This window comes from Hippocampus guttulatus, chromosome 14 (assembly GCF_054856545.1).
Source record: "Hippocampus guttulatus isolate MCC_2025c chromosome 14, RoL_Hgut_1.0, whole genome shotgun sequence".
In the NCBI taxonomy this organism is placed as follows: Eukaryota; Metazoa; Chordata; class Actinopteri; order Syngnathiformes; family Syngnathidae; genus Hippocampus; species Hippocampus guttulatus.
Window position 1 is genome coordinate 6,949,654 of NC_141274.1, and position 15,246 is coordinate 6,964,899.

Genomic DNA, 15,246 nt, shown 5'->3' on the forward strand with positions numbered 1-15,246 from the left:
CCAACCTTTAAGCAATGGATATCTGAACAGAAATGATACAGCTAATATGTAAACAGCTAATATAACAATACCTTTGTGCATGTATTATTTATCCTCTGACAAAGATTATTTGGGCATTACTAAGCAGTTGTGACCTTCATGTCTATCTGTCTGATTTTACTGCCCACTGGTGGCCGAGGCACACACGCCTATGGTGCCACAACAAATGAATCATCAATGACTCAAAGTACAATATTGTAGTGTGCTATTTTATTTTATTTTTTGAATCAAATTCGGCCTCGGTGCACTCAGTTTTCCCACCGCTGTTTCTAAAATGAACCGTCAATCTCCTCACACAAAAAGACACGCGGCATCATTGACGTGTTGCATCACTGTTTCTTTCACAGTTGACGAGACGACGTCGACCTGATACGGTGCGAAATGAAAGCCGCCACGGCTTGTTCTTTCTTTTCTTACCCATTTGAGAGGGTTGCTACGGCAACACTTCCGGACTGGCTTGCTGACTCTATAAATCTGAGGTTGATGTCAGCCTGATTAGGGGGCAGGTGCTACAAACATGTGTCTTCGCACGTAAAGTTTCCTCAACAATCATTCAGTGCAATTTATGCTTCAAACATAAATTTCAGACATGAGCAGCAGAGCACAATGACAAATTTATTTGCTTAGTTTAACATTTCGGAGTGCCGATGTCAAGTCACTTGGCCTATTCTGGGCAAATTAAGACTTCCAGTAAAGCTTGGTATTCCGTGAACGCACGTGTTCCGTTGCCAAACCGACAGTAGGGTGTGACTGTCTCACCATTCACCACCACTCCTCTAAGTACATCTGCTCCTAGCTACGGAGGAATTCAAGCAAAAGCCAACTGCTGGAGGCTAAAGCTTGTGACTAGCAACACAAATAATGCACATACTTTTATTTTATTAGGATTAAGTGTAGCAGATCAGTTCACAAGGATCCCAGTATTAAATCCTGATGGTTGGTTGTTGCTTTCTTCTTTTTTTTTTTTTTTCCTCCATGTAATTTTTCACTGTATCGGCATTCAAAGCCTGGAGTCTGAATCAAATCCAGTTGTTTTCCACATTGATAAAACAAACATGACATTCTGGTTTGTTTTATGAATAGCATTCAATTGTAAAAAGTCAACTCAAACAAGCATTCCCCAGTCATCGACAACAAACAAACAAAACAAGCTCAATTTATACGATACATAAATATAAATACAGAGAAAACATAACTACTGACCTGGTGCAACACGACCTGAAGAAAATAACCCAGAAATCATGGGACAGTAGAAAAAAACACACACCTCTGTTCAAATGCCAGGTTTTTGTGAGCTAAAAATAAGGCCAAGATAGATCATTTCAAAACTTTTTTCCACGATAAATGTGAACTAAAACCGGTACAACTAAAGAGGAAAAAAAATCTTTTGGAAAGTGAAAATAAAACAACAACTAAGATATTGGGGTTTCACAAGTGTGCGTAAAATTAGAGTCAGTACACATGCCAAGCATTCCAAGTGCCTCCGATTAACTCAAAATAAAGTTCCGTTGTTCTAGTAGGCTTTTCCTGACGGTTTCTCTTCGTAGCAGAAAATCAACGCTTTTGGTTTCAATATTTCATTAAAACACAGTAGGGGGAGGGGCCGGGGGGGGGGGGGGGGATATGCTCTGGTCAATACAGTATCTGTGTGTCACAACACAAATATGTTCACTTACTAACCACGATGTTCGAGAAACAATCTAACACACATTCTAACCAATGGATCAAAATTATGACTTTGAAAAGATAATAATGCTCAGTTTTGATTGACAGATCCCAACAAATGTAAAACAATAAATTATAGTAAACTTCAGCTTGGAGTGACAGATAAACAGCTTGAGGCAAATACGCTGCGCCTCTTATTTGGAGAATTGAGTAACACGTAGAGGTGGGACTATGTAAATCCCTAATAAAGTTACTCAAATTTCACTCGAGTCGAACGTTGCTGCTGCAAAAATGAAGCACTCGCTTTGCATGCACTAGCTGTAGTTTGTTGGACTGCAACAATTGACGCTGTACTTTATACTCAGTTACCAACGGCTTTATGGATGGCAATAGTTTGGACTCTGAAACAAATTATACCAACATTTTGTTTGGAAATCCGTGTAAAACAAACAACAAAAAAAGGTAAACTGGTGTTACGAAATGAATCATATTCCATAACCTATCCCGACTCCAAGTGTTGCTCTTTAACGCCTGACTGTCAGAGGCTTGCAGACAAAGCTGCCAATCGGGTCAGGCAGCATTCTGTGCGAGAGGAAGTGCAATGCGCACAACTTCCAGAAGAGCCTGTTACCCAGTAACACATTAAAGCATTGGTTACGGCCGCGTGTGCCACTTCCCACGTGATCCGAAACAGTTTGGCCATTGTGCGGCGAGCTAAACTCAGATGGCGACAAAGGCAACAGGAGCAAATTGATCCCCTCCTCAAAAAAAGCTGGCCAGGGGATTTCCATTATGTTGGATGTTCATCTGTGATATCTAAATTTGAATTTCTGACAAAGATTTTTTTTTAAACATCAAATCACTCATGATGATTTATTTTAAAAAAAATTTAACCATAAAAAAATCTGTCAAAAATTCCACGTCATTCAATATTCAACCAGCATGTTTCACGCTAATGGTCATGTGACAGTCCTACGCTGAATATTTGACACCGACTTTTTGATAGCGAGAGAAAAAAAAAACTTTAAGAGGTGAAAAAATAAATTTGTACCAAAAATGCCACGTAAAATTTGGATTTTTTTTTTTAATTTACGGAAAAAAAAATAAAACATCCGGGTAACCAGAGGGAAGCTAGGAAAAAGCATCCGCGTTTTTCTGAAGCCATCCAAAATAGGGTCAGTCACGTTATGCTTCACTTGTCACGTAACAATGACACACTAAATTTTTGACACCAAAGGTAAAAACATTCAAAATTAAGCGGAGAAAAGAATTTGCATTATATTCAGTGTAAAAAAAAAAAAAAAAAGTTACCCAAAGTCCAAATGTTACACTCAATTGGTTACAAGAACTGCTGCTATGCTTAGTCTCTGAAGTCGTGAATTTTTGACACTGATTTTTTTCGATGGTGAAATAGTGGGTCAAGAAAAAAAATATGCGTTTAAAATTCAAATTCAAACTGATGGCATCCTTTCAAACTAATCCAAGCACAAAGCAAGTCATTGCTCCCATCTTGACCACCGCTCTTTGTCTTACTAATCAATTTACATGCATCCCACGTTATAGAAACCCCTGCCAACCAAAAGCGAGCCTATTCAAATGCAAGCCATCCCACCAAAGCCTACAAGAGAGCTAATGAGGGCAGAAACTGGACTTTCAGGGTCAAAGGCCACGTTTTTACCGGGAGCCATAAGATGTTGCTGTTCAAAACAAGGGGACAAAAATAAACACCCTCATGAATGTTGACATTTTCTTTTTTGTGTGTGTGCGTGTGTGTATGTGTGCGTGTGTGAATACAGAGACAAGCATTTGTTCAAAAGGCGTCACACACCAGGCAGACTCATGACCAGAACCTGATGGCATCAAACAAGAGAGCTGTTCATTTCCAGTGCAATGTTCCCCAGCAATATCGTAGAATTACAATCAATAATTCAGGATGGAGTTTTTATAGTATACAGGCAATCCCCCACTGAACAACATTCACCCTACAAACATTTCAAGACATAGGAACACTTTGTTGAAACGTTTAATATATGCCACCGGCGATCACGGTTGTTTTTCCGCGCTGCAACGAGGTGCGACAATGAGGCGCTCTAGAGCAGTCACGCCTGGGAAGATGCATTTTCAAGGTGTAAGCATTGCTGGCTAGCTTATTGCATGTCGCGATTTTGCAAGCTAACCGCTGATATGCTCAAATTCTTATACAATGGGTGAGGGATGACTCATTCCAAACACCAAATTGTATCACTGGGCCTGCATTTTAGCCTTTCACCAAATTCGGAAAACTGAAAAGGTGAAAAACAGTTTAACGCTATGTTTCCACAATCGAGTACGGAACAGTTCTCGGTGTTTGCACAGTTTTAGCAATTATCTTCTAGCATGTATAATGTATTTGGAAGCATTTCTATGAACTACGGGTGGTCTGGAAGACATCCCCTTTAACAAAGGGTGGTTTCGCTGTACAACTAAAAATGGCACACCGTGTTCCCGCTGCCACCTAGGCTAGAACCTGCATGCTTATGTGCGTGTTTACCTCCCTTCACTGTATTGCGAGCCTTATTCTTCTCATGCATATGAGTCATAACACTGTAATTCATAACAACAATGTGTGCATGTCAGCATGAAGACAGGAAGTGAGTGTGTGAGTGAGCGAGCGAAATCCTCAGCGTCCACTCCACTCCCGATGCTGGCCATGGTGTGAGAAAAGGCTTTGACGGCAGTGAATGGAGTACTAATGATGCTTTACCAACTGTCCATCTCGATTTTCAAATCTGTATGAAGCCACGCACATGCACCAAAAAGTTTCAATTAAAATGTTCAATAACCTATACGCGTAAACTCAATTTGACCTTCTCAAAACTTTCGAATGCACGTCCGACAGGACAAGGAGCTGAGCGGCGAAATTCCGTCCAAATGGGTGTTTGATCCAATAATGGACCAATAAACTCAAACAGGATTATCCCATTGAGAGTGTCACAGTGTCATCAACAGGTTCCAACAGAGATCCAGATAGACTGTAAGACTCACAGAAAGGCATAGAAATTGATGTATTTGGAAACTGACATTCACAGGTATTTGCGAGTAGTGTACTTCACATTAGAGAAATCCCATGACTCTCAGGTCAATTATGGACCTTCTGCCATCTAATACTAAAAGACAAGTATCCAATTGGCAATAAATAATACTTTTTGGACCACTCACTGCTCCATATGATCAGCTCACTTATTTCTCTGCATCAGGTCCTCTGCTTCCAACATGACACCAAGTTTAAAAATCAAGCTGCTTTACAACGAAGGTAAAGTCAGAGGTTGGTTTAAATGCAGTGATGCATTTACTTGCAAGTGCCCCAATTTAGGAGTTTTTCTAAATACACGCGATCACTTGGTCGATATTATTCTTTGTGCTGTGAGATGAAACCTGAGGTACATTGAAAACAAAACTTTAGAGAAGTTAGAGCACTGTAATGCCCTCGCCGTTGGTTTAAGGAGAGCCATACGTCGCCAGTGCACTTTCAGTCGTGCATTAAATAGGCCAAATTGCCCAACACACAAATACAAAAGGAGAACACTGGAAAGGAGCTGCAGTAGGCCACAACTCACGCCCAGATGCTCACACACAGAATATCGACTCCAGCTCCTGACATCAGTCACTCGGCTGAGTCGCTCAAAGGCACAACATCCAACACACAAACACATGATGTGCAGCAATAACATGTTTTAAGATATCCTTTATTTGTCCCGCAATGGGGAAATTACAATCAGTATTCAGAAAGGAAAACGCTGGGTAGGGAGAGGGAAACAAAAAAAACAACGTGTTTATTTACATTATTTTATTTTGGAGTATGTTTTATTTCATTATTTCCAATCAAATACAGCGCTAATGGTATTTTGTTTTGTTTTTTAAACACAAATAGGGTTTTTTTCCCTAGACATTCATGGAATTTCAATAGATATGGACAGTAAGGGGTGGACAGTAAGTCAAGGTACCGTTGAATCTGTGAATGATTCGTGGAACACACGGATTTACTTTCCAGAAGACACAAACGGTGAGAAGCCTGCAAGGAATACAATACAGTACTCACAAGGCCCCGGCACAGCCTTTAGCTTCCAACGCTCACTTGTTGAAAGCGTCAATAAGTCACATTTCTAAGATTGGTTTGACAAGATTAGGACTAAAAAACAAGGGCTGTTGTTGCATAAGAAGCCAATGTGAGTTTGCCTCATGAAACAAGTGGCATGAAACAAGGCGATCATGTCTAAAGACTGTCTTACCTGGCCGAGGTGGTTTACGTGCACTCAGGTCTTTCCGTGTCTCCTTGCACTGAGTCGAGCTGTATCCGTCAACACACGCTGGGAGGAGACCTTTCCCTCGGCTCTGTAGCACAATGTCACAACTACTCAACTGCCCACCAAACGTGCTTACAACACACAGTAGACTGCCAGCTGTTAAACGGACATGAAACACACACTGCCCACTTGAAAGCTGTAGAGTCGCGCCGATTTCACTTTCCGCTGACGTTTGCTGATAACAATTGACAACTTTGGACTTTTCCCCCCTTTTTTTTAACGCAAACCAATACGAGTCCCCGTCTCCGTTCCTTTTCCTCCTGCGACCGACAGGGTGCTTCGAGACGACAACACCCGAATTTTGACGGGAGGAGAGAGGCGGTCCAAGGCAGACTCTGGCGGATGTTGGCGAGCGAGTTAGCAGTTGGCGGATGCACTGCTTCCTTGTACTATTTTCAAAATAAGACAATAGTCTGTTTAGAAATGTAGGTAGCGGGACTTTTCAGTGGAGACTTACCCGACGTACAGCAAGTGACGGGGTGTGGGTGTAATTGGAGGGTGAAGGAGGAGGGTATCAAGGCTATTTCAGGTGTTCCGTCATACAAAAGCTATTCATACAACCCCTTCAAATTCTTCAGAAAAGGTTGATGAACATTCTTTGCATGTTCCCCACGGAAAACGGGGCAAAATGTGAGGAAAAATAATGGAAAAATTGGGGGGAAAAAAACAAAGGTAAATTATCTGGACTGACACCTGGGAGGGGGTAGGTAAACCCCTGTAGCTTTGCCAGTGCATAACCAACTCTTAAAAAAAAAAATCACATCACAGTGCAGCATTAACCCTGGGCATCGTGGCCGTGGTGAGTGAAGTTGGGAAAATACTTCGAAGACCTCCTCAATTCCACCCACACAACAGCTTTTGAGGAAGTAGATCCTGGGGACAGCTTGCTTCGATCACTGGTGATCGGACATCAAGATCCCGCCTTTGGCCAACGCCCAGCTCCCACTGCACCCACCCCATTGGCCCCTCCCACAGGTGATGAGCCCAGAGGAAGAAGGACCCAGGTACATTTTCGGGCTGTGCCTGCCCAAGCCTCATGGTTGCAGGCCTGACCATCAAACACTCGCCATTGACCCCTACCCCCAGAGTGTGGCCCCGGTGACCGGGCAAGGAAAAATGAGGTCCATTGATTGTAGTGGTCCCTCAACTATGACCTATGCGACATGGGTGACCCTGCCAGGGGCATAAATCCCCAGACAACTTTTAGAATCATTGGGACACAAAAACCGCCCCGCCACGATAGGGTGACGGCTCACAGAGGACTGTATGTGAACCTATATATAATTATATAATTAAGTAAACTGTAAAAAAAAAACAAATAAAATAACATTAACGAACCGTTAATTGGATACATTACTTTAATCTGATAAACTGTCTGGAAACAACAACGTGTAATCACTCGTTATTAAAAAAAAAACACGTCATACACGCGTTACTGATATCAATGGAGATATGAGAAAATAAAGAGTTCGTGATACGTTCAATCACATGTTCAGTTAACCTGGCTCCTGCCTCTCTTACGGGGCCCTCCGGCATTGGACCTCCAGCGCCTTAGGGCGTCTCCTTATGGTCATTGTCTCCCCCAGGGTGAGACGTCTTTGTTGCACTAAAAAAAAAAAAAAGGCATACCAAAGATGTCATTCATTTAATGTGGATTACTATGTTGTTGTTTTTTTAATTCCAATAGGTAAAAAGTATTAGTTGGAAGAAAGTAAGCGTTTTTTATTTATGACGATGGTTGAATCTTTTTTCAATTTGACTGCAATGAAATGTATTAGATTGAATATGTCACTCGTGAGTGTCACAATACGTTCAGATTAACTCCACTTAATGTAGTTAATGTATTCACTGCTATTGACTGTATACAGGGCGGCCCGGTAGTCCAGTGGTTAGCACGTCGGCTTCACAGTGCTGAGGTACCGGGTTCGATTCCAGCTCCGGCCTCCCTGTGTGGAGTTTGCATGTTCTCCCCGGGCCTGCGTGGGTTTTCTCCGGGTGCTCCGGTTTCCTCCCACATTCCAAAAACATGCATGTCAGGCTGATTGGACGCTCTAAATTGTCCCTAGGTGTGAGTGTGGGCGTGGATGGTTGTTCGTCTCTGTGTGCCCTGCGATTGGCTGGCAACTGATTCAGGGTGTCCCCCGCCTACTGCCCGAAGACGGCTGGGATAGGGTCCAGCACCCCCCGCGACCCTAGTGAGGATCAAGCGGTTCGGAAAATGGATGGATGGATGACTGTATACATAACAGCAAGCATTTGGGCACATGCTCAAGCCAAATAAAGAGCAATTGTCACCAAAATTATTCATACAATTATGAAAAAACCCCAGATGTATTTCTTTCAACACAATCAACACAGACATTAAGACAACTATGAAAAAAGGGCAGCAGATAGAATTTTTTTCTCCATCCATCTGTTATCAAAACCGTTTGGTCATCACGAGAGTAGCGGGCATGCTGGAGCCTATCCCATCTGTCTTCGGGCAGTCGGCGGGGTGGACCCTGAACTGGTCGCTAGCCAATCCCAGGGCACACATTGACAAACAACCATTCACACAATCACTTTCATCTACTGGAGTGCAAAATGGCGGGTGCTTGAGCACCGCCTAGTGGCTCTGTGTGCCCATGCCAGGAAAAATGGTAGCAAACATGGAGGGCTGGCAGTGAATGAGTAAGTGAGAGATATGAAAACCGAAAAGGGGAACATAACAGGCGGGCTTAAAGTGTTTAAGTGTCGGGTGACTGACCCTCGTGTCCCCATCAAATCCCCATCCTTGTGAATGCAAGCGTTGTCACCTGTGGTACCAGAAGGCCTTGAACCTCCATTTTGGCTCCGAAGAGACTCCCCAGAGTAATGTGGTGGCTGGGAGTCGAACACGGGCGTGTCTCCGACCACCGACCACTCAGAGTTCCCATCCGGGAGTGGCCTGTTGTTGATCGGGTCGAAGTTGTAGGGGTCCATGAACCCCCGCAGGTCACCCATGCTGGACATGGGTGGTGGAATGTGGTCCTGCGGCTGCGCCTCGACCCGCTCCGGTGGTGGACTTGCATTGGAAAGGTGCTTGTTTGACATTTTGTTGCCCAAAATCTGAAATCCCAATTCCTCTCCAAGTCACAGCGAGAATTCACTACGAGCAACGTCTTCGCTAAAATTGGTGTTTAAAAATGGACACAATGAGATTGCTTTGATGGAAAAAGATTTCGCAAAGATCAGTTGTGAGATCATAGAGAGAAAAAGAAAGCAGCCAATTAGATTGTGTTCACGTTCACTATTTGTATCCTACAACAAAATAAGGGATTACTGCATTTTGCACCGATATACTGTACTAACTTGCAAATATAAAAAAAAATACTATTTTTGGGGGGGTGTTGTTTTATTAGGGCCCAAGCGAACATTTTAAGGGCCTAAAATCACATCAAACTTTGTATACAAAACGGGCCTGGCAAAAAAATATATATCTTAAAATTCCAGCTCTCATTTTATGTTATTAATGTTTGACATAATATCGTCACCTTCTTAAAATAATAGCCTGAGTCATATTTTTGCATAGAAAAAAGTATTTGTGAGCCTTAAACATCTCATGATGCTGGCAGCCTCTGCTAAAAATCGGCTACATCCTTTAAAACAGATCATATGAATCAATAAGACTTGTAGTCTGGCGTTCTATCAACAGTTTGATTCCAAAATTGATCGATTACAACAATGGGCAACCAGAAGTCAAATCTTCTTCCTGCAGCCACAGCAAAAGCAAGACAGGAGGCAGCAGGGAAGAGACTCCTCGTCTGTTTGGTAGCGGCCGGACTCGGGCTCGTCTCTGCACTCGGCTATGAAGGCCTGGAGTTGGGACACGGGAGCTTTTTCTTGCTGGTGATGCTGCAGTGTGGAACCAGTTTGAAAATCAGCTTGGGGTCATTTCAATGCAACTTGCGGTGTGGAACCTCCAAAGTTTACTTTACTTGGGTGGAAAAAAATGGGACCATCATGTATTTTGCCTTTTCTCCACTTTCTGTGTGTGTGTGTTGTTTTTGTTGATATACTGTATATGGTTATCTGTCCATTTCGCTCGCACATTGCGAAAGTATTAGCACCCCCTGGAAATGCTGAAATTCGACCACCTCGGAAGTCATCCGACTTTTGAGGTTCCACTGTCTTTCTGGCAAGATTCTGACCTTGATAGTCTCGTAGGTGTCCGTGATGAGAGCGATGAAGAGGCTGAGCACCATGTAGATGAAGAGGGAGATGAAGGAGTAGAGGTAGAGGCGACTGAAGAGCCACACCATGTAGCCGTTTTCGGGCATCTTCATAAAGGTTGCGTACATGTCGTCGCCGTTGACCAATGAGAAGAGGCACTCGGTCACTTTGTCGAGCGTTCGAAACTGGGACAGAGCATTTGGTTGGTGAGGATCTTTGACAGACTTGAGTACGCCACACACCAAAAGAGCTGAAGAACACGTGCTGATTATTTTCTTCAAGTGCGTGTGTGTGTGTGAGGAAGGAGGTGTGTGTGTGTGGGGGGGGGGGGTCTCTTGTTGTTTGACATGTTCGAAATGAGTATGCGTGTAATTTGCTTAAGTGACGTGACTCGAGGACCTACTTTGTCGTGGTACGGCCCAAGCACAATCCAGCCGCAGAAACAGTAGCCGAGGTAGATCATGGCAGCGCAGCAGCAGAATCGGATCACATTTGGGAAAGCTGCTCTTAAAGTCAAGATAAGGATCTGTTTATAAAAAATATATACATGTAAATATTCATTTTCCCTTTGTCCTCACAAAAGTTTGTATTTTGTCCAAATGAGAACGCTCTTACATTGTATTTCTTGAAGAAACCAAGGTACCGAATCACGCCCACCCACACCATCATGGTTGCCGTGCCCAGCAAGATGCTGCACTCATCATAACTCGTCATGAACTGAAAAAAAAAATGACAACAGCATCAACACAGCTAACATTTCTGGAACTGCACCTTTATCCACCTATCAATATATTTTTGCGCTTGTCCTCATTATGGTTGCGGGTGAACAAGTCTTGTACGATGCGCGGTCAAATGATGCGCACGAGCGGAGTTTGCCTTCTTTTGGTATTTTCGCAGATGCGCTCAATACGAAAGGGACGTTTGCGCCGTTGTGGGCGCTAACACAGTCGACTTGCTTCCCGGCCAATGGAAATGGGTAAAAATAATAATGCGTTCAATGAAATGATTTCCACAATGATTCAGAAGGTGTAAAAGAAAACACCTTCAGTCCACAACCATATTCCCAAAAATGCACCAATATTTACGCTTGAGGGCATATTTGCTGAGTACAAAAATAGAGCCCAATGTTTTTTTTTCCCTTTCCCCATGCTAAACCCACCTAAAAAGTACTTATAAAAACATATTTCTTACCAGTCCTGCTCACCAACTAATAAACGGTTTTGAGCGAAAACACACCTTTGTCTGTATTCCGATCTTCAGAGCTGAGCCGGCGATGGTCAGAGTGTCGCTGACAATGATGAGGATGTACCAGCCATTCACAAACTCCATGCGGTCTGACATGGTCACAATTCTATTGTAGTATGCGTGGAAGAACGTGTTGAACTCCTACAGGGAGTATATACAATGAATAGAGAAAAAATTGTGATCTGGAACAGACATAGCCTTCTCAAAATGAATGCACAATGACCTCCCGAGAAAATGATTTTTTTTTTTGTCCTTTCTGGGTCTGTCAGTGATCCCTGGTGTATTTTGGGAAATACACTGCTCCTACACTCCTGAACTAAAAAGTGTTAGAATATGCAATTTTGTGACAGCTGGAGGCCAGTCGAAATGGCTGAACTGACCCAGACTCATTTAAGAGACCGTTTATATGTTTTGGTGCTGCTATTTTGGTTAGCAACAGAGTTTAAATGGGATCAACAGTTAAACATTTCAACCATAGTTTCTATGAGCTGCACAATTTATAGATGGTTACTACATTTTCTTTTTTTTTTTAAATTTCTGAATTAAAAAAGGAGGCATCTATTTGGGGAGCGACGTTTATTTTTTAAAGTGGACTAATGAGACATTGAGTCTATTTGAGCAAGGGTGTCTATTTGAGGAACAACTAATTGTCTTATTACTTATATTGTCACCATTCTGCAACGACTAGCAGGGAGAAACCAAATGGTACAATTGCCTAATATCGACACACGTGGCGTCTATTATGACGCCGGCGTCGATAACCACGGAGGGGTCCGTCTCGATGATAATTGCTGTGTTGTGTCGCCGTCACTCACAAACTGGAGCTGGATGCCATTGACGACAGAACGCACGCAGAGGATCAGCGAGGTGAAACAGGCGAGGATGACCACGGAATCGAAGAAGAGAAGCAGGTAGTCGTTTTCACCTGCTATAAACACAGACTATCGGTGAACGGCGGCTGATTGAATTTGACAGCAAAACGCATTTTGACCTCACAGGTGCCCTCCACGTTCCAGTCTCGGCATTCGTTGATGGTGACGTCGTTTCCGACCGCCACTTTTATATTTCCGCTGTGAGCGTGGTTATCGAACGTGATCTGTAGAAAAATGCCAAGCGGGTGAGTTAGTGCCGTTTCGTTTTGCAATTCGACAGTGGCGTCGGTGGGTACTGACCACCACGTGGAAGACGTAACAGTCGGGAAGCTCGTGGTGCCTCACGGTCTGCAGATTGATCGTTTTCAGGGTAAAGTAAACGTTGACCGACAGCAGCCTGAACACAAAGAATCCACGAGTGAGTAGGCAACTGAACACTTTTATAGGCATGCATTATGTTCATAATTACCTCCTAAAGTCCAAAGAGAAGTTCAGAGGCGTCGCCAGACTGCCATTGTCCAGTGACCGCACAGGGTAGATGGCAAAGCAATCTGAGTATGAAATCACGATATCAGCTGCAGTCGTTCCTCTGATAAACATCAACTTTTGTGTGTGCGTGTGTGTGTATGTGGAAGCCACACTTGAATCATCCACTTTTTGGATTATTTTCCATTCGTGCAATGACTCAGATGCCATGAATATAAAAAGCATGACGAGATTCGATACTTTAGGTTCTTTATAAAGTGACACCAGACTCGACGCATTCAAGTCGTTTCTTTCTTTAATGCCTAATAAAAGCAGCATCACAGTCTCCCATATTATAATGAACAATAACAATATTTACAAAAATCCATTGTTTCATCCAAAAATGCACATCTCTCATTTGGCGAGTATAAGCAGTGTAGTAAATGAAATGTTACCGGTATCAATGCGCGGATCGATGTAGAAGGTCTCGTTTCCGGGATCAATGTTGCTGTTCCTGTAAAACTCTTGGCAGACCAACAGAGGCGTATACTCGCCATCAATCTTCTCATACGCCAGATTGCCTACTGTCAGGTTTTGGAGGTTGATGTACTGCAACGGGAGAATGCCAACAAAAACTGAAATGTTGCTACGACACAAAGACTCGTCAAGGTTTCGCTGAATTTACACTGTGGATGATGTAGTAGACGTGGTCGTACACGTCCGTCTTAGTGTGCAAAACGTGCCCTCCTAGCTGGTGGTCCTTGTAACCTTTCAGGAAGAGATGTCGGAATGTCATCAGGTTTTCATCTTTGAAGGTGACCATCATCTCATTGCTCAGTCCGAATGAGACCAGCTGAAAAAGAACACATTGAAAGATAAGGAAATGATCCGTGCTTCATTCTAAGCAGCCCAGATGCTGTACCTGGGCGGTGATGAGGGCAATTTTTAATATTTGTAGCATCAACTTCCACGGCTTGCGGCCCCGGGCTTTGTACTTCTGGCAAGGGTTCATGAAGAAGTACTTGAGCCTGCGCCTCAGATCCTCCACCACCCTGGGGTCCATGTTGGGGGTGCGAAGGCTCCATCTGCAGCGGCCGTTGGCACTCCTTTCCTCAAAACGGGCAACCAAAAGGGGCTCGGACTCCTCCATGGGAGCGTGCGCAGTCGGACGCTACCGAAGCTTCAATGTGCAGACACAACGCAGATCACGTTAGAGAATGGCTCCATCATTCCAGTCATTCTGATGTTTATCAAACTGGTTTTCCAACATTACCTCTCAACATCATGAAGACAACACCAAATTCAATAATTAAGACAAGTTTTAAATTTCAAATTAAAGCTGCTTTTTTTTTTTACGATAGAGTTGTGCCGAGCACCGTGGCAATAAATTGAGTTTTAAACAAGTGGACCAGAAACTCTAAATCTGATCCTTAAGTCATCGATATCACTGATGTTCAAAATGTTGCCTCATCAAACTCCCAGAATTAAGGATAAACAAATTCGACGGATGAAACTAACATCATAAATGTTTCACAGCGTCACAAATTTAAAAAGCACACATGCTGACAGTCATCAGATATTAAACAGTTTGCGAACCGGAACACATTGAAGATAAAAATAAGGATCACACTGGTAATGATAATATGTGACTTACCTAACTAAAAGTGACTGCACATCGGTTGGGGCAGCTTACACGACAGTGCTCTCTAACTGCCACAACAGTGACTCTGATAGCTCTGCGTCATGTTCAGCTTTTCCAGTTATGGAATTTCCAAATAACATTTTGGAAAAAAAAAGAAGAACTATAGGACATGGGTTATTGTTTGCCTCCAGACACAGATGCAGTATACTGCACTTAAAAGCAACCTTAAATTATAACGTCTCATTTTTTTGTCTGTTACTCTAGCATATGAAATGTATATCGAGCTGTTACATTTTTATACATTTTTGATATACGCATTGCTTCTTTGAAAACACCAATGTCCATGCATACTTTCTTTTTAAGGGAAAATATTGTGTTTTGCTGCATGCGCCACATACACGGATCGCTATACCAGAAGTTGGCAAACATTTGTGCTGAAGGCCAACATTTGACTTTTAAAACAGACAAATGGGCTGGGTCATTCCTAGATGAGGTTAAAAAAATTGAATAGTTATGTGAAACAGATCAATTTATTTAAATCCCACAATTATAATAAACTAATATTTGCAAAATGTTATTTATGCATAATTTCATTCAAATTCATGAACCAAAAAAAGAAACAACATTTTTAAACTAATATTCACTTCAACATAAGCATATTGAATGAGAAATGAATTTTTAAAAAATACATTTTAATTAACCAATTTTAGGAGCAAATGGCTAAATTATTTCTTACTAATCCTAATATTTGGACCAACTGCCCATATTTCTGTAACGAATGAGA

At 42.6% G+C, this 15,246-nt stretch overlaps 2 protein-coding genes across 4 annotated transcripts in view; both read right to left on the reverse strand.

Moving 5' to 3' along the window:
- LOC147194736 (guanine nucleotide-binding protein G(I)/G(S)/G(O) subunit gamma-12-like) overlaps window positions 1-6,362 on the reverse strand; it is a 31,501-nt gene extending 25,139 nt beyond the window's left edge. The window contains exons 1-2 of one of the 2 annotated variants that reach the window (XM_086129484.1): window positions 6,177-6,362; window positions 5,973-6,075 (exon numbers count right to left, since the gene is read on the reverse strand). The gene's annotated coding sequence lies outside the window, so the exon portion shown is untranslated. Of the gene's footprint in view, window positions 1-5,972; window positions 6,076-6,156 lie in introns of both variants that reach the window. The other variant, XM_086129485.1, reaches the window with a different exon arrangement.
- A 3,029-nt stretch (window positions 6,363-9,391) lies between these two features.
- On the reverse strand, window positions 9,392-15,123 carry LOC147194737 (mucolipin-3-like). Of its 2 annotated transcripts, none has more exons than XM_086128935.1 (12): window positions 13,743-15,123; window positions 13,506-13,673; window positions 13,276-13,429; window positions 12,825-12,906; window positions 12,656-12,752; window positions 12,480-12,579; window positions 12,299-12,408; window positions 11,475-11,624; window positions 10,854-10,955; window positions 10,642-10,764; window positions 10,217-10,423; window positions 9,392-9,920 (listed from the first exon to the last, which is right to left on the reverse strand). In XM_086128935.1, the coding sequence occupies exons 1-12, from the start codon at window positions 13,968-13,970 to the stop codon at window positions 9,765-9,767; spliced, it is 1,677 nt and encodes a 558-aa protein (XP_085985061.1). In that variant the 5' UTR covers window positions 13,971-15,123; the 3' UTR covers window positions 9,392-9,764. The 2 variants fall into 2 exon arrangements, with proteins under 2 accessions (XP_085985061.1, XP_085985060.1); XM_086128934.1 differs by having other exon boundaries at window positions 12,299-12,411.
- Window positions 15,124-15,246: the final 123 nt, after the last annotated feature.